This window comes from Triturus cristatus, chromosome 4_1 (assembly GCF_964204655.1).
Source record: "Triturus cristatus chromosome 4_1, aTriCri1.1, whole genome shotgun sequence".
Taxonomy (NCBI): Eukaryota; Metazoa; Chordata; class Amphibia; order Caudata; family Salamandridae; genus Triturus; species Triturus cristatus.
The window spans coordinates 248,069,289-248,093,380 of record NC_140585.1 but is presented as its reverse complement, the minus strand read 5'-3'; the positions used below and the strand labels follow the sequence as shown (position 1 = coordinate 248,093,380).

At 46.4% G+C, this 24,092-nt stretch overlaps 1 protein-coding gene across 1 annotated transcript in view; it reads right to left on the bottom strand.

Annotated features, from left to right (window-relative positions):
- Positions 1 to 11,168, bottom strand: part of LOC146854203 (solute carrier family 23 member 1-like) — a 411,177-nt gene extending 400,009 nt beyond the window's left edge. Inside the window, exon 1 of the mRNA XM_085651985.1 lies at positions 10,644 to 11,168. Within this exon, the coding sequence (XP_085508111.1) occupies positions 10,644 to 10,721 (78 nt within the window). The 5' untranslated portion in view covers positions 10,722 to 11,168. The remainder of the gene's footprint in view (positions 1 to 10,643) is intronic.
- Between the last annotated feature and the right edge of the window lie 12,924 nt (positions 11,169 to 24,092).

Genomic DNA, 24,092 nt, shown 5'->3' with positions numbered 1-24,092 from the left:
GTTTTGTGCATTATAGGGGCGTGCAATGGGTGTTCCCAGGAACATTCATGGCTTTTTTACACTGCCCCAGATTTACAAGAAATCGTAACTCTGAGGCAGTGCCAAAAATGTACACCTCCCCAGGGGAAGCGTAAGGGAGGCACAACGAGGAGAAATGTCTTTATTTCTCCTCGTTTTTAGGTCTCGCCTGACCCAGCGCATGCGCTGGTCTGGTGAGACTTATTGAGAGGGCTCCAAAAAGTGCTACCAAACCAGCCTAGAGCTACAGTGCATGTGCGCGGGCGCGCGCGCAGAACCTCTTCCTCAGACTGCACCGGGACGCGGAGTCACCTCCTGGTGATGCGTCACCGATACCCCAATCACAAGCAAAGAAGACTGAACCGAGAGCAGCCGCTCGATCGATCCTGTGGACTTCCGAGTCTGTAACGCGGCAAACACCTCCTGGTGTGCGTTACAGCTGGCAGTCCCTGTATCTCTGGTCGGGCTGGGAGTTACGACTCCAACCAGCAAAAGCGCCACTGCGCTTTGACTCAGCCGAGTCAAAAAGCGAAGCTCAATGGTTATCCGGTAGAGCTTCCGGGTCCTTCACAGGTGACGATGGGGCAAGACACGGCCCAGGGAGTAACGACTCGACCTACCTCCGTTCTTGCCTTACTGGAGCACCACTCCGGAACACTGCTCTTCACTAAGCAGGTACGTCGGTGTAAACACAATATCCGACAGCGTTGTACCTCCCGGTTCCTCCCTTTATAGGGCGTGTTTTCCTTGAGTAATGTAACAGCTCTCCTGTTTACATAAGGGCGTGTTTTCCTTGAGTTATAAAACAGCTCTCCTGTTTACATAAGGGCGTGTTTTCCTTGAGTTATGTAACAGCTCTCCTGTTTACATAAGGGCGTGTTTTCCTTGAGTTATGTAACAGCTCTCCTGTTTACATAACCTCTCAACCGCTAAGCATCCTGGGAGATGTAGTCCGTTTTCGCTGGTTACCGTTTTCCTCCCCTCGATGACAGGAATTCTTGACAGTACATCCTCCCTCTCAGCGGCTCCCCACGGGTCCAGCGCTGGCAGGAAAACGCCGATGGAACAAGGAGACCAAGCGCGGAGCATGAACCCCTTCAGCCGGTTCCCATGACTGCTCCTCCGGGCCATAGCCTTTCCACGCAACCAGGTACCATAGCTTCCCCCTGCGCCATTTGGACGCCCGTATGCCCGACACTTCATACTCCACCTCCGACTCCACGCATACCGGCCTAGGTGTCCCAGACGGCTTGGAGGGTGCTGGTTTGAGCAATGATACATGAAAGACAGGGTGTATCCGCAATGACTGGGGCAAGCACACCTTCACGTTCATGGGACCCATACACTTGGTAATTCGATAGGGGCCCATGTACTTGGGATGGAACACACTGTTCTTTCGAAACCTCATGTTTCTTGTGGATATCCAGACGTAGTCTCCAGTGCGGTACAGTGGCCCGGGCCTTCTCTTCCTGTCTGCCGCAGCCTTGTATCTTCTCTTGGCCTCTATTAGGACAGCCCTTGAGCGCATCAACATGTCTTTTATGTGTGCCACCCTGTCCGCTGTGGCGGGAATCCTGTCCTCTCTGAACGGATGTAGAAATGGCAAGAACATGGGATGTTGGCCATAGTTGCTATAGAACGGAGATGACTGTGTGGAGCTGTGAGTGGCGTTGTTATAGGCTATCTCTGCAACCCATAGCAAGTCGACCCATTCTTCCCTGCCCTGGTCCACAAAACATCGCAGATACTGTTTGAGCGTTTGGTTCAGGCGCTCGGTTTGGCCGTCCGTTTGAGGGTGGTAGCTGGTGGACAGGGCGGTCTTAACATGCAGCGCAGTGCACCAAGTCTTCCAGAATTGCGCAGTAAACTGCGACCCCCGGTCCGACACGATCACCCCAGGTAATCCATGCAGTCGTACCACATTCTTTAGGAGTAGTGACGCCAATTCCCCGGCCGTAGGGACTCTCTTGCAGGGGATGAAGTGCCCCATTTTCGTCAAGTAATCCACCACCACCAGTATTGCCGTCATCCCCTGGTCTACCGGTAGGCCCACCACGAAGTCCAGTGATATGCTATCCCATGGTCTATCCGGGGTCGGAAGTGGATGTAAGAGCCCTTGGGTTCGGCCATGGTCGGCCTTCATGGTAGCACACGTAGGACACTCCTGTCCCCACCTCCTGACATCCACTCTCATGGTTGGCCACCAGAAATGCCGTCCCATGCTAGCCACCGTTTTTTCAAAGCCCAAATGACCTGCGCATGGAGAGTCATGGCACCAGATGAATGCTTGTTTCCTTAGCCTAGGCGTGGGTATCAATAGGCACCTGCCCTTCAGGGGTATCCCGTCCTTCAGCTGCCATTCTCTGTGACTGAGGAGCCACCTCCGCCATGCGAATGACCTGATCCCTCTCTTTATTCCCCTCAGGAAAGTATCCGGTTGGATAACCCCCAATACCATCCTCGGGGAAATGATGGAATGCTCGGTCGCAGGCAATGGTTCCTTAACTGCAGATTGACGGGACAGGGCGTCCGCCTTCCGGTTTTCCGTCCCCGGCCGATATGTGATGCGGAAGTTGAACCCCGCAAAGAAGATCATCCACCGCAGCTGTCTGGGAGAAAGGTGTCTTGTGGCCGTCATGAACTGTAGGTTCCGATGGTCCGTGTACACCGATACCACATGTCTTGCCCCCATCAACCAATGCCTCCATTCGGTGAAGGCGTCCTTGATTGCGAGAAGCTCCTTCTCCGCAATATGGTAGTTGCGTTCGGCGTCGTTGAGTTTGCGGGACATGTACGCAACGGGATGAAGCACCCCTGTGTCGTGGTTGCATTGGGACAAGATAGCCCCCAGCGCCACATCCGATGCGTCCGCTTCCACCACGTAGGGGAGATCCGGATCGGGGTGAGCCAACACCGGCACTTTACCAAAGGCGCTTTTCAGGGCCTCAAAGGCTTTGTTCGCTTCAGGGGACCAGACAAACTCCGTGGACTTCCTCAGTAGCTGTGTGATTGGGGCCACCAATCCTGAAAATCCATCTATAAACCGCCTGTAAAAGTTGGCGAAGCCAATGAAACTTTGGACGTCCTTCACGCTTTGGGGCACCGGCCATTCTTTCACCGCCTTGATCTTTCGTTCTGCCATCTCCTGTCCCTCTGGACTCAGCATCACTCCTAGGAATTCCACGGATGTGACGTGGAAGTCACACTTGCTGAGTTTACAAAACAGCATGTTTTCCCTCAGCTTTTGGAGCACAGCTTTGACGTGGTGTACGTGCTCCTCCACACTGGACGAATAGATGAGGATGTCGTTGATATATACGACCACGTAGATATCCAACTCCTCTCTGAATACCTCATTCAAAAAGTACTGAAAGGCTGCCGGGGCGTTGCACAGACCGAACGGCATGACGAGGTACTCAAAAAGGCCGAACCTGGTCTTAAAGGCGGTCTTCCACTCGTCTCCGTCCCTCATGCGCACCAGATGGTATGCCCCTTTCAAATCCAACTTGGTGTAGATACGAGCTTTCTTGACCTGTTCCAGAAGTACACTGATGAGAGGCAAGGGGTACCGATTCTTTACGGTTATCGCATTCAATGCCCTAAAGTCCACACAGGCTCTCAGCTCCCCATTAGCCTTCGGGATGAAGAAGAGTGGCGAGGCGGCCGGAGACTTGGACGGGCGGATGAATCCTAGCTTGAGGAGTTTATCCAGGTACCCCCGGAGATGCATGTTTTCTGGCTCCGTCAGGGCATACAGCCTGCCGCTGGGAACGCTGGCCCCTGGCACCAGGTCGATCTGGCAGTCAAACTGTCTATGTGGTGGTAGCACTTCCGCCTTCACCTCATCAAATACATCCTCAAAACTGTGATAAGCCTGGGGCAGAGCCACATCTTTTTCTGCCGCTGTAGCCACCGTCTGACTGCCGCTCTCATCTGCGTCAAGGGATTCCGTTCTTATTCCACAATGCAGGATGCAATACGGTGACGTCAGTTCGATGCGATGTGTTGGCCAATCCACAGAGGGGTTGTGTTTCTGTAGCCACGGCAATCCCAATATGACGCCATATTGGGGCGCTCGGATGATGTTAAAATCGATTTGTTCCAAATGGTTCCTCCCACATCTCATTGGAAGGACCCCCGTGTGCTGCCCGATGGGCCCCGTCACCAATCGCCTTCCGTCTACAGCATAGACGTCATCGGGTACAGCTTTGGGAAGAAGCACTAGCCCTAGCCTGCATGCCTCGTTGTGGTCCATAAACATGCCAGTGGCCCCTGAATCCACCATGGCCACAACGGGTATCCACTGGTCATGCACTCCCACGTGCACCGTGAGAAACAGGTGTCGTTGTCCCTTAGTGACCGAGTTGGAAAGTGAAGGGATGGATGAGTGACTCCGAGATGCCCCTTCTTTGGTCTGGGAGTCCTCTAGCTTTCCGCCGGTACGTCCACCACGGCTGTTACCGACCGGTTGGCCCGATAACGTGACGTCTTCGGTTTGGCAGGGCATTCACGTACGTAGTGGCCTTTTTTGCCACAATATAGGCACAATCCTTGTTTACGGCGTGACTCTTTCTCCGTGGCTGTGAGGCTCGCTCGTATTGCGCCGATGTCCATGGGTTCTCCCTTGGATGCGGTGGAAGTTTCAGGACTTCCCACTGTCACATAGGATGGAAGGGAGTTTCCTTTTCTCCCATGATCCCCCTTTCTTTCACTTAGCCTATGTTCCAGCCGTAATACCAGGTTGATAAGGCCCTCACATGTCTTGGGTTGTGGGTCAATATGAGCCACGGCGTCCTTGAGCTCATCGCACAGCCCGTGATGGAAGAGCGCCGTCTGTTTAGCAACAGGCCACTTGGTTTCCGCAACCAGCCTTCGGAACGCGTTGAGATACTGCACCAGGTCGTTGGATCCCTGTCTCAACTCAAGCATTTCACGGTCCGCCGTGTACGAGTCAGCCCTTCTGTCGAAGACTTTCATGAATTCCTCGCGAAAAGCACCCCAATCACATAAGATGGGGTCGTCCCTGCTCACCAGAGGTACGGCCCATGGTGCCGCGTTTCCAGCCAAATAGGATATAAGGAAAGCCACACGAGCCTGACTCGTGGGGAACGCCCTTGGTTTGCACGATAAATGTAGCGCCACTTGTGTGAGGAATACCTGCACTGTGTTAGGATCCCCACTGTACCTCTCTGGTGTTGCCAAGGGGACGGCTACCGGCATTTCCACTACTACCGCAGGGGTCTGGTTCGTGAGGGAGGTGCTGGGCGTGAGCGGGTCCAATTGGATAGCATCCAGTCTGGCTTTTACATCGGCTGTTTCTTGCCTGGAGGCAGCCAATTCAATTTGCACGGTCGCTAAAGCAGCCAGCACATCATCAAGTGTTGCCATGTCTGTTATCGACCGGGAGACAGTTAGTGTTATTACGGTCGGATATTTTGTAACGCCCTGAACGTCTCAGGATCGTTTAACAGACACGATAATGAGAACGCAACCACTTGTGAAGGTTTAGTTATTTTAATGAAGGCAAAAATAATACAAGGAATAAACAAAGGTTATAGTCACTGGAATCCTCCAGGCTAAGTCAGTACCAGCCCACAGCACGGATGGTCCTAACCGTCCTCTGCATATACGCCGATCCCGGCGTATGCCAACAGAGGGCAGAAATGAAATGGCCGACAATGCCAATCGGTAGGCTGCGAGGGGCACGAAGGGTGTTGGGGAGAATCGAGGAGTCAGGGAAACACCCAGCCGGGGTCTCTACCTGAAGGGAGCAGCCGCTCAACCTCTTCCTCAGACTGCACCGGGACGCGGAGTCACCTCCTGGTGATGCGTCACCGATACCCCAATCACAAGCAAAGAAGACTGAACCGAGAGCAGCCGCTCGATCGATCCTGTGGACTTCCGAGTCTGTAACGCAGCAAACACCTCCTGGTGTGCGTTACAGCTGGCAGTCCCTGTATCTCTGGTCGGGCTGGGAGTTACGACTCCAACCAGCAAAAGCGCCACTGCGCTTTGACTCAGCCGAGTCAAAAAGCGAAGCTCAATGGTTATCCGATAGAGCTTCCGGGTCCTTCACAGGTGACGATGGGGCAAGACACGGCCCAGGGAGTAACGACTCGACCTACCTCCGTTCTTGCCTTACTGGAGCACCACTCCGGAACACTGCTCTTCACTAAGCAGGTACGTCGGTGTAAACACAATATCCGACAGCGTTGTACCTCCCGGTTCCTCCCTTTATAGGGCGTGTTTTCCTTGAGTTATGTAACAGCTCTCCTGTTTACATAAGGGCGTGTTTTCCTTGAGTTATGTAACAGCTCTCCTGTTTACATAAGGGCGTGTTTTCCTTGAGTTATGTAACAGCTCTCCTGTTTACATAAGGGCGTGTTTTCCTTTAGTTATGTAACAGCTCTCCTGTTTACATAACCTCTCAACCGCTAAGCATCCTGGGAGATGTAGTCCGTTTTCGCTGGTTACCGTTTTCCTCCCCTCGATGACAGGAATTCTTGACACACCCCTTACGCCTGCTTTAAGCAGGCATAAGCCTTTGACACACTGATGCCGTAGAAGTGTTGCAGTGAAATCTCATAGATTTCACAGCGTCACTTCTACGTGGCTTTCCTGCATAGGAACGCCCACCCTGCATAGATTATACCTGTCACCGCTATAATGTAGCGCAGGGGTTTACCAAGGGACGCATCTGACTAGATTCGTCACTTCACTTAGTAAATATGGCGCATGTTTTACGCTTCCTCGGCGTCACAAAACGTGACACAACAACAGCGTAAGCGCCTCATAAATAAGGCCCTGACAGTTTGTGGCACTACTAAAAACTTTGCACACCCCCTTTTGTGGGTTTATGTTAACTCAAATTATCTAGAGTTAATTAACTACGAAAACTTTGCGCACACCCTTTTCCTAGCTTCCCATCCGCCTCCCCAACCGGCTTCATTCATTACAGGGTGGATTTATGTTGACTTAAGTTATCTAGAGTTAATTAACTACTTAGATACGTTTATACAAAGCCCTCTAACCAATTTCTTGACCCCATTCCTAGTGCAATTGCCATTGACTTCTATACCCTTTCTCTTTTCTATTGGACCACTCTGGTCAACCTCTCCCTCAGTCATTTCCTTACTTAGGAGTCGAGACGCCAACACCCGTTTTTTGTACAGGTGTATTATGACCTGAAGGCCACTCTAAAAATGGATGAGAATTAAACTGGGGAATGCAATTACTTGTTCCATAAAGAAAGGAGATATACCCACTTCCAACGGATTTAGCGGTCAATAACTGTGCAACCGACTAAGGATGTCTTTAACTTTCATCTGATTACGCATTAGCCTTGAAAAAGTCCCTTTGGACGAAACACGTGTCGGCTGTTTTTGTACATACATGTGGGCAAGACAAGAAGAAATAATAAAGAATAAACCGAAAGAAAATTGTGAAATATTTTGTGGACTTCAAATATACACTAACGTACAGTGGAAACCATCTGCACTCGGCTAATTTATTGTTTATGTGTGCCTCGACTGATGTGTAACTAGTGTGTGGACTCTAAAGGGCCCTTTTGGTTCTCCTTTGGGTCTGTTGTATCCTCCAAAGGCAGAGGAGGATTTTTTGTCTGAGAGCACCTTATATTCAGAGGTTTTTTGTTTCAAATATGAAGGCATTTTAATGACACAATGGATGTGCATGTACATTTCTGGCAAGCTTCTGCTTAGTTTCGTGTGTGCAATAACCTCTCCCTCAGTCAAGGCTCCCTTCCTGTTTCCTTCAAAACTGGGCAGGTCACCCCTCTGCTTAAAAAACCCACCTACCCTTTCTTGCGAAAATCACAGAAAAATGTGTGGCGAAACAACTCTCTCGCCATATCAAGGACAATGATCTTCTGGACAATTTCCAGTCCGGCTTCATTCAAAACTGCAGCACTGAAACAGCCCTGCTGCTAGTGATTGATGACGCGCTGCGGATACTCGATTCAGGGGAGTCTTGTCTTCTAATTCTTCTTGACCTTTCTGCAGCCTTTGACACTGTCAATCACAACACTCTCCTTAACACTCTTCAACAGAGAATGGGCATGGAGGGCACTGTGCTCAAATGGTTTGCCTCCTTCCTCTCTGATCGATCCCAAATGATCAAAATAGTGAACAGTCTTTCATATCCTTTAGCGGTCGGTCAAGGTGTTCCTCAAGGCTCTATACTTGCACCCACACTGTTCAATCTCTATTTAGAACCGTTGGGAAATCTCCTGAGTAATTCTTGTAGATAGATCTTGCCTTGATGGGAAGCCAACGGAGGGTGGATACCCTTAAGGTAGATTTGAGTGTCGTCCGCATATAGATGATAGTGGATCCCGGACTGCCTGTATGACCCACAAAGCCTTGCACTCCTCCTCCCCTCGCTACCTGGCGAATAAACTGAAACTATCTGGAGGCTCCAGACCATCACGTAATGCAGAAAATGTATTGCTTGAACCTCCCACTTTCAAGAAGGAAAGATCGATGGCCCAATCCTTTTCAGGCAACGCAGTGAGAATCTGGAACTCACTTCCGCCTCAGCTCCGGACCACCAGCTCTTGCCAGGCCTTCAAAACTGACCTCAAAGCTCTCCTCCTTCAAAGACACTTCCAAATTTAATTCACGCCCTCTATTTTCTGAAGGAAATCCTTCCATTATAGGAAACTCTGTTCTCCATGCCTATAGAAGTGCCTTCCCAGTGTGTTTTTGTGTTTTGAGTGTCTGCCATTTAGTGCAGTATTATACCTCTACTTGTACTTTTTACTCTTTTGTAACATGCACACGTCACCTCTCCTTTTGTAACGTATCGTTTGCTACCTCTTGTTTTTTGCTTGCTCTTGATACTTGCACAATTGTCACTATTGCCTCATATACCGTACCGTTTGATTTTGTAACATGCTCACTTGTAATTTTTCTCCTTTTGTATCATTCCTGTTCCTATTGTGAAGCACTCTGACACCTTCGGGTAAAGACCACGCTATATAAAAACGCATTAAATAAATAAATCCCGAAATCTTGAGGTGTCTGGTGACAGCTGCGCTTCTGCCCCTTCAATGCCCCATGTAACGAGAGTCACTATTAGGTACAATAACTTTGCACACACCCTTTTCCCCCTCCCCCCGCTGTACACGGCTTCTTGCACTACGTCACGGCTGCAGGTACCTGAAGATGGTGGCTCTTCCAGTCTGACGTTTGACCGACTCTTGCTCAACAGCCAGGCCCTCGTTTCCTCAAACAAACTTTTTCCACTGTTCATTGACAGCTCATTCCAATCTTTTGATTTATTCATAAACCTGTTATCTCGGCGCGAGGGTGGGTTTATGTTGACCCCAATTATCTAGAGTTAATTAGCTACTGATACCTTCCCCCCCGAAATCTCAAGGTGTCTGGTGACGGGTGCACTTCTGCCCACCTAATGGCCCCATGTCACGAGGGTCTGTATTAGGACCGATCCTATGAATAACCGGCTGTGCTAAGTCTCCGGAGCTCGAATCACTTTGCATTCTGGTACCTGTAGTTTATTTTGCCATTCTAAAAGCCCAACTAACTGCCTGAGCTCTCGAGGTTCATGCTTTAATGACCGGGTAGCTCATCAAGTCCAGGTTTTTCTTAGCATTCTACAGTTATGGTCCTGAACCTATAATGGGCAAACTGGACTACAAATACCAAAATGCAAAGGGAAAAAACCTGCCTGACGAGCTGCTCATACATGGAATACGGAACCTCAAGAGATCTGGCATGTAAGTATTTGTAAAGTGACAAGTGATAAAGAGCCATAGCTGAGGGGAGTACATGTTTGACACTTTCAGCCAGTCCTACCTTTATAGCTTTACGGCCAACAGCAATTGAAATGTGGATTTTCTTAGTCCTTGTTTACAGTGTTAGAATTGAAACTGCAAGTCCTAGCATGCAATATGCTGTTGGCTGAAAGCCCAGGACTGGCTCAGGGTGTCGTATCTGTGACGTGTTAAGGAGCCTCTTTGATGAGGGAGAACATCTCACAGCCGACATTAGACAACATGCGGGCTCTACTTGCATTCTGGAAGTTTCCCTCACGTTATGCCAGCCACCTTTTACAGATATATTTTAATGCTTGCATTTCAACTGATTTCCAAAGCATTCTGGTAAATGTAATTAGTAATCCCTTGGTCTTTTGAACGCTCAAAAATTATGTAATAAGAATTTAAAAACGTGGGTCCGCACTTTATTCAGCGCAGGATTTTTGGAAGCATCAGTCGTAGTATGCAAAGTCATAGACGCCAAGTTTCCCAGGCCCTTGGGTGGCTTATTAGGGTATGCTACTTTTTTCTAAGAATTCTGGGACTTGTAGTCTTATTTTACCCAGTATATAACCAGGGCTACATGTCCCGGGATTCTACGAAAACACGGGGAATGAATGGCCAATCCACTCACAGCATGGATCTGGGACAGTTGGCTGATATGCAACGTGCTGTTGGCTAAAAAATGACAGAGCCAGATTAAAATGCTATGAAATTATGTCACGCAATCGATTGATAACTCTGGAACTTGGGAGTGGTCCCTACCACTCCCCTATTTGTGCGGCTCCCTGAAGCCCTCACCTCAAGGCAGATGCCAAAGAGCACTCACCGTAAACGTGGGGTTGTCCAGCCCGTTGCAGCTGTGGTCCTTGCTTGGCAGGGGTATGCCCTCCTCTGTGCTACTCATGGCAGAGTAGCAGGTGGCTGAGGTGGGGCCGCCTCAAAGGGGGTAGCAGCGTCTGCTCTCGGTGACCGGCACTACCGTGTTCTGTCTCCTGCTGCAGGGACCTCTTTCTGGCGGTGGCGAGCGAGTGGCTTGTGCTACCCTTCTCAGATACCCACATCCAATCAGTTGCCTCATGTGAAACGCATTACTGGAGCTTTCCCTTCGGTTCGTGCTTGCACCACTTTGTGTCGCTGATTAAGCCTCTGTGAAGAGCTTAACAGGGGGGAAACCTGCCAACGTAAGGAAATACATGTAAATAGCTAACCCGGAGAGGCGGAGGCTGGCACTGCCCCTCGGGTTTGGACTTTGTTTGCAAGGAAGAGGGCTCACAATCGGCGTGTGTCAGCGAGGTGCTCTGTGCCCGGGACCTCAGTCACAGGTGTGCACCCGAAGGAGGAAAGCCCGATTGTTTGGGCCGTCGCCGGTGACAGGGCATTGCGCAAGTGACATATGATGTCGCCATCACGGATCTGTTGGTCTTCAAGGGCCGAGGTGAACTCGCCCAGCCCTGAGTTGTGCCCTTTTCAGCCTGGTTTGATAATAACGCAGGACTGTATCGGTATAAAACGGGACCTGAGATCATATAAGGGGGCAACCTGACATCCTTGCACTTTCCAAATCCCTTACCTAAACTTCCTACACTGTACACGCACAGATGAGCAAAGTGCACCCATGTGTGACGACAATATACGTGTTGTGAGGTTGTTTGACAAATGCAACGCATGCCTTACCCTCTTGTGCCTTTACCACGCATACCTTTCCAATGCAAGATAAATATATGATAGGGTAAGTGTAAGTGACAAAAGTAAGTACAATTTGTATTGTTATATTAATTATAATGTTACACTATTCTGCCAAATGTTTAACATTTAAGTCCGATACATAACATTAGTTTAGAACCGCTAGATATATAATCACCATTAAAATTTCCATTCATACTTTTCTATAAAGTGCATTGTCTATGGTGAAAAGTAGCAAATAATGCTGGAAAAGCAAAAGCAGCCATATATAATTCTAAAACACCGTATAAACATTCAGAATCCTTCACAGTAATGGTGTCTTTAATATTGAATGGGACCGTATTTAACTACAGAGGTAGTTCCGAGCGCCGGATTTAAGTCGAGGTACTCTCGGAGTCGTGCAGTTCCGTTTTTTTTTGCCGCCAGTTGTAAGAACTTTGGGGCTGATTTACAAGCCCCCTGCGCCCTAGGTAGGTCACTTTTTCCCATATTAAAAGTGCCGCACTAGCGGCTTGTAAATAAGCCCCTTTGTATAACTGCAGTTCAAAGGGGTATCCGAGGGCTTCAGGCTTGCAAATCCTCCTTGCTGGCGCATATACACTCAACGCTGGTTAAGGAGTGCTTTTAACAGCCTCTTCCCTTCTTTCACTAGTACAAGTTAGATGAATAATGTTTTTTATCCCCCCATTTCACACCATCTACAGCAAGTACTTTGTATGTCCTGGGTCCAAGGCAGTGCGTGGGAGAGACCAGGAAGTATCCCAAACCGCAACCTGATGAAATCATTTTTCAGATGTCTGGCCAGCCCTGTCTCGGTTTCGGGAATTTGTGCGCATTTAGTATTGCCCAAGCAGGAGATCTGAGTGCAAGGATCTCCTTATCTTTTAGCCGTGAGATTTTTTTTGCCCAACTGTTGATAGTATTTTAAAAAGATAGTGGTTGAACCGCCTGATCGTCATTCGCTGCTTCTAAGCACTGCTGTGATGGGGCGTTTGTCTTTATTTGTAAATCTTGCCAGAGAGTTTGACATAATTGATTGGATCCATATGACTTTATACTTTTCCATACTTTAATATATGCCTCTTTCTCTCTCAATAGCTTGATTTGCCAGGCCGAACTCTAGCCTTATCTGGGCTGCAGAAGACATTGTGGGGGAGAGGAAAGAGTAATCTGAATGTCTTGGAAAGAGTTGCGTTTAACCTAGAAGCATCCCTGTCACACAGCGCCTCGGTCCCATAGGTGATACTTGGTAATAGTTTTGCAGATATCACTTTTTGCATTGGTAAGTACTTGATCCATCCAATGTGCTCGGTGCTCGGGTCCTCAATTCTACAATGTACTTAGATTCCAAGCGTCTTAACCATCTGACTCTGTACCCCCCTCTCTCTTCACGTGGCACTTGATCAATGCAGAGGTAATTCAACATATTTGCTACCGGATATGTCCCAGTCTGATTACTTATTGCCCGACAATGTTCTAAAACTCATTTTTTGGCAGAAGGACCCGTACTGCCGATATATTTTTTCCCACAAATGGGCATTGTAGGCTACTAAACTGGAGTTGTAATTCAGAAGTTTCATAATCAATTTTGGCCTTGCATCTCGTGCAGGGGTAAAAGCCAGTGACTTCCGGCCATTTCTGTGGTCGGTCAGTGAAATTGCTATGTACTAAAAGATCTTTGAGGGACATGCCTTTTCTATGTGTAATACTGGGTTTATCCGGCAACACGGGTCCCAAAATCATATCTGACTGCAGAACATTCCAATATTTTTCAATTAACCTCCTGATCTGATTTGATTCTAACGAAAAAATAATAATCAATCTTACATCCTCTTCTTGCCCTGTTTGCTTCTGTTCAGGAATGAGTAAATCTTGTCTCTCTTTACCTCGCTAACTGCTTCTCTTAATGTCTTGCTAGCATACCCTCTTTCTGTAAATCGACTGAGTGCTTCTTGTTCTGCCTTATGATAATCTTCTGACAGGGAGCAATTCCGCTTAATCCTTAATAGTGCCCCATAGGGCGATGCTAGCTACCAGACTTCGTGGATGTTGACTACATGCATGTAGCGCTGTGTACCCTGCTGTGGACTTTCTATAGAATCTTGTACATAACTGATTGTTTTTCACGCATACCAACAAGTCCAAAAATGATAATTCTATGCTGTTTATATGGCTTGTGAATTGTAAATTCTAATCATTGTTATTCAAACTAGCAATGTATCTTTCTGCCTCTGTTTGTGTTCCCCGCCATGCTACAAAGAGACCATCAATATACCTGACCCATAGGGCCACATTGTCTACCCAACGCTCTAATGGAATAAAATCTAAATCAAGGAAACCGGAGAGTGCACGGCATACCTTTGTGGAGTTATATATATATATATATATACTCAAAACAATGTTCGCATTATACCTCTGCCATCAGACGGTGGCGGGCTGCCGGTGGGGTCGCGACACCCAAAATTCCACAGATGCCAATCCTTAATATTTCTAAAGATTGCGCCAAGCCCAAAGTCCTTTTCAATATGATTTATTTAATCCAAAAGTATATGGCAAACACTGCCCGATGCGTTTCGGAACCACAGTTCCTTTCTCATGGGTCAATCAGACATTTGCATTTCCCATGTGATATAGTGCAAACTAAGTGGTAAACAATAACAAGCATTGGCAAAGCCAATAGGTCTCGCCTTTGGGACCTTTTAAGTGTTTAGCTATAGGTATTGGCTTTGCTAATGTGTTTTAAGCTATGTTGTAGAGCAGTGGGGCTTGTGTGCAGCATTTTGCAAAGTAATAATAAAAAAACTGTTATAAGCATTTTTGTTACCTTGTCTATAATTAAGGTGAGATCATGTATATTTGAACGACCTTATTAAAAACATATTTAATATAAAAAATGTTTAGTGTATGGTTGAACAGTGCACACTCGTCCGCAGAATACGGAGAGCCTGTGCTCTCAGTAGTGGGAGAGGGAAGACACACACACCCTACATCAAGCTACCAAAACGAAACGTTGTTCACAAACTCTTGCATTTTGCATATTCTGCACAAAGGAAACACTGCGTGTACCATGCGGTTTTCACAATGCAGTGCACATAAGGCAGATGATGCACATTAAACTTTATATACTTCTGCAGCACAGCCTGGCCATGTATTTTACTCTGCACATGACACCTTAAGGTCTCCCGAAGGTTCATTTCCAAAGTTTATTATGAGTATTATCTGAGTCTGGCCATTATGAGCGCACGAGAGGGCTCACAAACAGCACATTTTTTAGGATTCAAAGATTTTTTCCATCTCGAGCTCACTTATGATGATATGGGCCCGCCTTTAACGAGGAAACTCTTTATGCAATGGCGTTATAACACACTGCCCCTAAGGGCCAACACGGCTCGGTGGGCACACTCAAACCACACTGCTCAATGCCCCACATGTTCACTCCCTGAGGAAACGGATCTACACATTATATTTTTCTGCCCGGCCTACCGCATAGCAAGGAATTACTGGCTCCGCCCCCTTCTCACTAACATGGGTTTTAGACATTATGCCCCTGCCTTCAGAATACTGAAATCAGATCTCTCCCCTCCAATAGTATTTGCGGTGGCAAAATTTTTAACTTCAATGTGGCTTACTCGCATGCGTTACCTCAAGTCTTTCCCATTGAGACCAATACCCAGATGATCTTAATTTATTGCTTATGAACTGTTTTTATTGTCTTTTAATTTGTCTAAGTAATGATGTATACTTGTACTCTTTTATGGCCCTGGTGGCCGAAATAAAGACTTGATGATGATGAAAATCATGCTGTCCTGAAGCTCCTCTTCAAAATGTTGTCCAACAAAACTTCTATATTTTGTCTAGCACTGAAGTACAGGAAGCCACTTTAAGTATTGCTGTCCTTTGTAAATCACAGAGAAAAACACATTTAGTTGGATGCACCATCTAAAACATTGCGCTGAAAAGAAAGCAAGTCTAAAAGTACACACTTATGTAATGAAAGGTGTGCGTCATATGTTTCACAAGCACAGCACAAGCGAATATGCAGGAGAACACTAAAAACGTGGATCCCTAATGTGAGTTATCTCAATTATGCAAAAACCTATGAAAATTATGTGGCACATTTCAATTTGAACTAGAAACAACATTTTTAGTGAAATTGACACATTTTGCAAATTATGTGGCAAACTCAGTAAATCTATAGTTATGTGTTAAACTCGTCAGCCCACAGAAATGCATGCATTTGCAGACCTCACCATAGACCATTGTTTTTTTAAGAATGTATTTGTGACCGGTAAACAAAACAAACATTCTCATTCTGATCATTGCCCATTGTTATAAGCACTTTGAAGAAAACTGCTATTTCACGTAAAGCGCTCCAATTCGGGTCGAGTTCACGCTATATAAAACTGCAAAAGAGAGCTCTCGTTGCAAAGGGTCCAGCAGCTGGGCTAACACACTGCTTATACCACAGTACCTCACCTGCACTCCCCTATGCATCAGTACAGCCATGGCTGCTATTAAGGACACCGTGAAGTCTCTCTGGCAGCCTGCACCAAATCGTTACGAAAACCCACTCTGCTGATGAGCTGCTATCTACCACGACACACTGAAGGGGAGGAGTTCATTGGAAATAAAAAACGGACTACAAACAGATGTGCGAGGAAGTGAAATCAAACTAAAAATGTGAGAAACTAACTGTAGACGAATAAGGCACATTTAAAAGACTGCTTGCAGTATGAACTGCCTTGAACGAGACTGGCAAATGTGCGCGGTTCTCTGGAAATGATAAAGACCACCATTGTTTTTAAAGCTCTATTATATATTTTACCGCTTGCATGTATAATCTTGAAAAATGCAAACACAAGTGCATTTCTGTAGGCCTATTTTACTTTTACTATGTAAGGTAGTGACTGTTGATTTTAGTACAGTATTCTAGTAGGGCTCTTTCACTCCCAAAGTCTTGCCTGACTTCAAGATGTCTACAGCTCGTGAAGCGCAATTGGTCACCCGTAGTCTAGTATAATCGCGGCACCCGCGCTTTATTTAGAACATTAAAAGTGAAGCGCGGGTGCCGCGATTATACCAAAGGTAAAGAAATAGATTTTTTTTCTATTTCCTTACTTTTGGTATAATTGCGGCACCCGCACTTTTCTTTTAATTATAAGTAAAGCGCGGGTGCCGCGATTATACCAAAAGTAAAGGAATAGAAAAAAACATCTATTTCTTTACTTTTGGTATAATCGCGGCACCAGCGCTTTACTTTTAATGTTATAAATAAAGCGCGGGTGCCGCCATTATACCAAAGATAAAGAAATAGAAAAAAAAATCTATTTCTTTACATTTGGTAAAGAAATAGATGTTACTAACCCACAAATAGGCACTGGCTACAGAAAGAATCAGGGAAAGTTTGCTTGTATGCAATACTGAAAACGCAAGCGGCCGCGAGACGCGATAAGTGGTGCGGGAGGGGGAGAAGCGGGAGTTGTGTGCGCGGGCGCAGCCACACGAAAGTCAACGTGATCACAATCGCTGTTAAAGCGAAAGTGATCGCGATGACGGGCTAAAGGCGTTCCTGAGTGCTGCTGGCTGGCCTAGTGCATGGTGGCTGCGCGTGTGCATGCTCACGTGCACACAAGCGCTAGGCCAGCCAGCAGCACTTAAAAATCTCACATACAAAATGTCTCTCCGAGCCAGCGCATGAGCTGGGCTCAGCGAGACCTAAAAAAGGACTACTTCGCTGCCTTAAAGGTATAGTTACAGCGGCATCCATTTTGTAACTGCTAGTTTATATAGAATAATGCATTTTTCAACTCAAAATAAAGAGCATATTCTAAATATGATTTGCAGATCTCAATGAATCCACATGATTGTTCTGATTTACATGAAACATAAGTTTGTATAAACAAATTCCCATGAATACATATTACTGTATATCAGAACATAAATTTCTGTATAATGTAACATTTCCACCCGAGTGGGTCTAAATTGTTTCGTTGATATAATGTCGTTTGCTCATTTAATTAATTCTCAATTCTATCCAAGTGGGCCAATAATACTTCACATGCATGACTCAAATTTGTAAAATAACACTGTCCATGGTAGCTCATTCTGTAATTCTCCATAACACGGCAATAGCTCCGTCTCCTAAAAAATAATAAAACCAAGTGCACTGATCAGTAAATGATCTATTTCTTACTTTAAAAACACAAACATCATTTTCAAGAGGCAATCGTTCGGGTTCATATTCTAACAAGTCAGAAATTCAATTTGTGCATAGTTTCATATTTTATAATCATCCTGGATTCTAGTCTGCGTAACTCAAGAATCCTATTCCCACCTCTTTCTGAAACAGGGATTCTGTCGAGGGCACAATATCTGAGCAAACTCACATCCTTCTTATGGTATTCTTTAAAATGTTGGGCAATGGGATACTGCCTATCCTCTTTTGTTATTGCCCGCATATGTTTTTAGATTCGTTGCTTGACCTAATGGATGGTGCTGCCAATATGTACCAACTGGCATGGACAAATTAGGGCATATATACAGAAGTCTGACTTACAATTAAAGTGTTTAGTGATAGTGAAAGGTTTTTGAGATTTTGATAATTTAATCTGTTTACAATTCGTACTGTTTCTACATGCCTTGCATGCTGTACAAGTGTAAAACCCTTGTATTTTTGATTGGTAATTAATTTCAGGGGGTAATATATTCTTGTATAACATATCTTTCAATGCTGGGCATCTATGTAATGTAATTTTAGGATTTAGGATGTCACTTTGCTAGAGTTTCATCTGGGTTTAATACATTCCAAAATCTTTTAAAACATTTACGTACGTCTCCTGCCTGATTACTGAATGAGGTAATGAATCTTATGGACTCATCCTCTGTATTGGCTTCATCTTTGATTTTTAACAGATCTTCTCTTTTAACACCTTTCAACTTCTCACAAGCTTTTTAAATCACTTTTTGAGAGTAACCTCTCTGTTCAAACCTTTGCTACTTATTGTTCATTTCTTCCATGAATGCCGACTCTGAGCTACAATTACGACGTGCCCTTAATAATTCCCCATAGGGTAGACTGTTAATGAGATTAGTTTGATGACAACTCTCGGCATGGAGTATACTGTTACCAGCAGTACTCTTATGAAACAATTTGCTTTCCAGCCGATTTTTGTTTACTTTCACTTCTACATCTAGGTATTCAATAACCTTCCTATCCATTGAGCAAGTGAACGTAAGATTTAAGTTGTTGTCATTCAGGGAATCTACAAAGTTACTTGTCTCCCTTTCATCCCCTCTCCAAATACAGAATATGTCGTTGATATATCTAGCTCAGAGGACGACCTGATGGTTAAAGGCTTCGATGTTACTTGCCACCTGCTCCTCCCGCCAGCCAAGGTATAAACCGGCGTAGCTTGGGGCGAAGCAGGTTCCCATCGCCGTTCCCTGGGCTTGACAATAGATCATGTGATCAAAAATGAAAAAATTATTTGTGAGACACGTGAACATCATATTCAGTAGCATTTCCGTATGCATTAAGTAACAAATAGGATAACTTAAGATAGTACCGACAGACTTCCATACCCAAGTCTTGTGGTATACAATTATAATGGTTATTGACATCCAATGTTAACAATAGCATATCTTGGTCCCAGGTTACATTCTCAATCTTTCTCAGAACATCCCCGGTGTCCTTCACATACAAAGGTAATGCCTGTACATATGGTCTAAGAAAATGGTCAATGTATTTAGAGGTATTTTCGTAATACTCCCTATTGAGGAGACTATCGGTCATCCAGGGGGAAACAAGGGTTTTCCACTTGTACAGCATGCAAGGCTATAACTACCTAGTAGAACCTATAGTTAGAACCTAGTTTCCATAGGAAAAGCATTTTTTGATTTGCCAATATCTTTGGGGCCGTTTGACGAATCTTCGTGAAAATTTCCAAAACATAGGGCCGGACCGCTCAGTGTGTGTGTTGAAAGTTTCGGGATGATTTGTCAAGCGGGGGCCGAGAAAAAAGGGGCGCCCCAAAGAGCGTTTTCTCCATCTTATTTTCCATAGGAAACTTTATTACAGGCAACGCAGCTCTGTGGCGCTTACTGGAGGTACCTGGTGGGCTAGTTGGCCCCCAGGTACCATCAGGATTGAAGGGGACTTAATTCCCCAACTTACAACGTGCCAGGGGGCGCGTTTGCACAGTGGTTCAGGGAGGGGGCGGGGCCTGATATAACAAGTGTGCAAACACGCCCCCTGGCACGTTGTAAAGTGGGGGATTAAGTCCCCTTCAATCCTGAAGGTCCCTGGGGGCCAACTAGCCCACCAGGTACCTCTAGTAAGTGCCACAGAGCTGGGTTGCAGAGAGGTGGTCCGAGGCCACGCCCCTTTTGACACCACTCTGCAAACGCGGCTTCTGGTGCACTGCTGGTGGGGAGATGAGGTCCTCTTGTGTCCTGAGGACCTCAGTCATGCAACAAATTAATTACATCCATTTACTCACCTATACAGTTATACACAGACCACCTCACTTATTTATACAAATACTAACACATACTTACTCTCTTATACAATCACTGATACAAGCACACACTCATCCATACAGCCACTCTCACAATCACTCACTCTCACGTATAGTCATTTATATACTCCAACACTCATATATACTGCCTTTCACATATGTAGTTACTCACACATATACCACTGAGACATCCATTCACTCACTAACACACCCATACACATTCTCACCTACCCATACAGCCCTTCACAGATGCACTCTTGAACCCATACACCCTGCGAATCACCAACTCATACATCTATGCACAGAGTCACCCACCCCCACCCACTCACAGACACTCCGGCACCCATACAGATACTCAGACAACCAATCCATAACCCATATAGACAGTCATGTAGCTACTCACTAACTCATGCAGCCACTTATACACCAACTGACAGACTGATACAGACATTTAGACAGTTTACTCACTAACTCAAGCATTCAGTAAGATATGCTCAATCAGTCACTTATACAATCAGTCACCCACCGCCTAAATCATCCATTCAGACACTTATACACCCACTCATTCTTCAATACACCTTGGCAAATATATAAAACATATTTAAACTTTTAAGAAACGCACATTGACTGGAAGATGTCATCAGTGATGTCATTTGAGATGTCATCAGTGATGTCACTGACCATGTCATGAGTGATGTAATATGTGAGGTCATCAGCAGTGCATTGCGGGGGCGCGAGTTATAGTTAGCTCTACTATAATGGCCGAATTTCTCTGGTTTTGTACGAGTGAAATGTCCAACTAACTATAACGTTGCTGAAACCTGTGGATTTTTCAGTGAATTTCTAAGGTTTTTTAAATGCTAATTTCGAACTATAACGTCCCTGAAACCTATGTTTTTACCAGTGAATATGAATATATATATATATATATATATATATAGTAAAAACAGAGGTTACGGGGGCGTCGCCAGGCAAGATGGCCGGGTGGAGGTGAACCACTCCAGCTCTGCCACCACGGTGTGAATCCGACGTGATCAATGTCCGTGTGGACTGAAACGCGTCATGGCGGCATAGCGCAGAAATATAAAATAAATTAATTTGCACTAAACAAGAGGTGTCCATTCCTGCTTTCGGATTCATGTCTCAGCTGAATCCACATATATATATATGGTAAAAACAGAGGTTACGGGGGCGTGGCCAGGCAAGATGGCCGGGTGGAGGTGAACCACTCCAGCTCTGCCGCCACGGTGTGAGTCCTACCTGAATCCGACAGCGACTGTAGTGTCCACGGCATGGTTACTGACCAGCGGATAGCGAGAAGCGACGGGGATTGAAAGCAGCGATTTCGGCTACCCAACAATGGAGTTATCTGCCGGACGGGGGCGAGCCTGAGAGGTCGGACACAGGCAAGATGGCGGCACCCGCGACAGAGACCTCAAAGAGGGAAAAGAAGCAACCGGACGGGCAGGCTCCTCGGAGGCAGAAATAGACCATGTGGCCTCCCCTCAGACTCCCGATACCGGTGGCGGCAGCAAGGGGGACCGGGACCGCGCAGACATAGACAGTGAGCAGTGGAAGGCCCTGGCAATGACTATGCCAATGAAGACGCTATGCGCGAGTTCCTGCCCTCACTGCCAGCCATGAGTTGGGAAAGAGGCTAGCCCTTACATAAGACTTTATGGGGGTCTGAGAGACGATTGGGAGGGCAGAGAGAAAACACAGCATGGCCTCAGAAGCGAGCTCAGGCAAGACATCAGCTTTGCCTGACTCCAAGATGGCGATCCCAGGGAAGAGACAAGCAAGACGGGAGAGAATGCTACCATAGGGACTGCTGATATGAAAGGTAGTGCCTTGTGGTGGCATGCGATTAAATTCAGCTGGCACAGTGAAACATAGGCGGGAGAGCAAACAGAACAGAGAAAGGGAGGAGCCCTCCAGGGAGGTTCCCGCCTGACCCTATGATGGGGACCAGGATCCAATACAGCGAGTAGGTGGGGGCAGCCACAGAGGACAGAGACCTGCAGTTGACGCCCCCCCATAGAAGGGGGCCACTGACTAGTGGTGGCCAACGGGAATCAGTGCCCACACATGAGAAGAACCAACGGACCTCACCTATGCGACCTAAAAAGTCAGCAAGTAAGGTCACACATTTTTTCACTCCGTAAGCTCACGCAAGATCAGGGAGTCGCAGACGCTAGCATGGCATTTACTAAAGACGACCTCCTGGCCTCCCTAAGGGAATTTAAAAACGAGCTACGCACGGAACTGAAACTAGATATAAAAGCCTCTATGGGACAACTTAAGTCCGACCTCATGGAGCTTATGACCACCTTCCAACAAGATGTTGATTCCATTGGTACAAGGGTAATCGAGGGTGAGGCCCAGGCCCAGGAGTTGGACAGGAGGACAGCAGACACACACACAAAAGAGACCAGGACCTTCATACTCAGCTTCAGCATGCACTGCTAAAAAACAAGGATCTTGAAAATAGGTCCCGAAGAGACAATATTCGAATCAGGGACCTGGAGGAAAAAGCCAAAGTCCCGGACCTAGAAGCATATGTCAAAGGGCTCTTTGCAGAAATAGTGAGCCCACATATAATGAAAATCAAAATAGAGAGAGCACATCGAGTGGGGGCATTGTCTGAAGGAGAGAGATGACGAACCCGCGATGTCCTGGTCAAGCAGCATTCTTTTAAGGTGAAGGAAGCTATACTGACTGCAAGCGGCCAGGAAGAAAGACAAGATCTCCTTTCAAGGTTTCAGCTTTATGCTATTTCAGGACCTCGCCCAGTCTACACTGCAAAGACGACAACTCTTCCGGCCCCCGACAACAAATCTACGAGCCGACAACAAAATCTGCTAGTCTTCCTCAAAGGTGGAAACACGCCCAAATCATTCCCATCCGCAAAAACTCTAACATCTCCCCTGAGGAATTGTCAAACTATCGCCCGATTTCGTTGCTCCCGCTACAGAGCAAGATCACGGACAAACATATCAATAAGCACTTATCTGCTTTTCTTGAGTCTTCTAGTGCTCTGGATGTTTCTCAGCCAGGCTTTCGTGCTAAACATAGCACTGAGACTGCCTTGGTGGAGGTAATGGATAATATCAGAATGGCTCTGGATCAAGGTCAAGCAGCACTTCTGGTGCTGCTTGACCTTTCAGCAGCATTTGATACCATTTCCCACCAAGTTCTCTTGCATAGATTACTAGAGCTTGGCATCAACGGATCTGCATTGAGCTGGTTGTCAGATTTCTTGTCCAACCGTACTCAGGCAGTGTCAATGGGTCCTTTTACATCTGCTCGCACACAGGTTACCAGAGGCGTCCCGCAGGGCTCATGTTTGAGCCCTACTTTATTTAACATCTATGTGACGCCCCTGGCTAAACTGATGAGGGACCTGGGGTTTAACCCCATCTCTTACGCAGATGATGCCCAACTCCTCCTCACCTTCGACAAAAGGAGATCAGACATACAAACCATCTTCTCTCAGGGTATGATGGCTATTGCCTCCTGGATGAAAACTAACTATCTCCAGTTAAACTCTGAGAAATCTGAGATTCGGCTGTTCGGAGGTGCTGACATCTGTTGGTCACCTAGTTGGTGGCAGGAGGAGCTGGGTAAAGCCCCTGCCCCTAAAGAGGTAGTTAAAAATCTGGGCATTAAGCTTGATAAGAAACTTACATTGCAGACCCATGTTAATACAATTGCTGGGTCCTGCTATCACATCTTAAGTTTACTTAGAAGAGTTTTTCCGTTGCTTCCACTTTCTACCAGGAAGACTCTAATTCAGGCTTTGCTCATGAGCAAGATCGATTATTGTAATGCTCTTCTTCTCTCTGCTCATGTTGCCTCATTGGTCAAATTGCAGGTTATCCAAAATACAGCTGCTCGTCTGGTAACTGATTCTCCTGCCAGGACCCCCTCTCTGCCTTTACTGTATGAACTACATTGGTTGCCAATCAGAAAAAGAGTACAATTTAAAACAGGCTGCATGATTTTCAAGGCTCTAAACGAGCTTAGCCCTCGTTATCTTACTAGGAAACTGAAAGTGTATAACCCTATATCCTCAC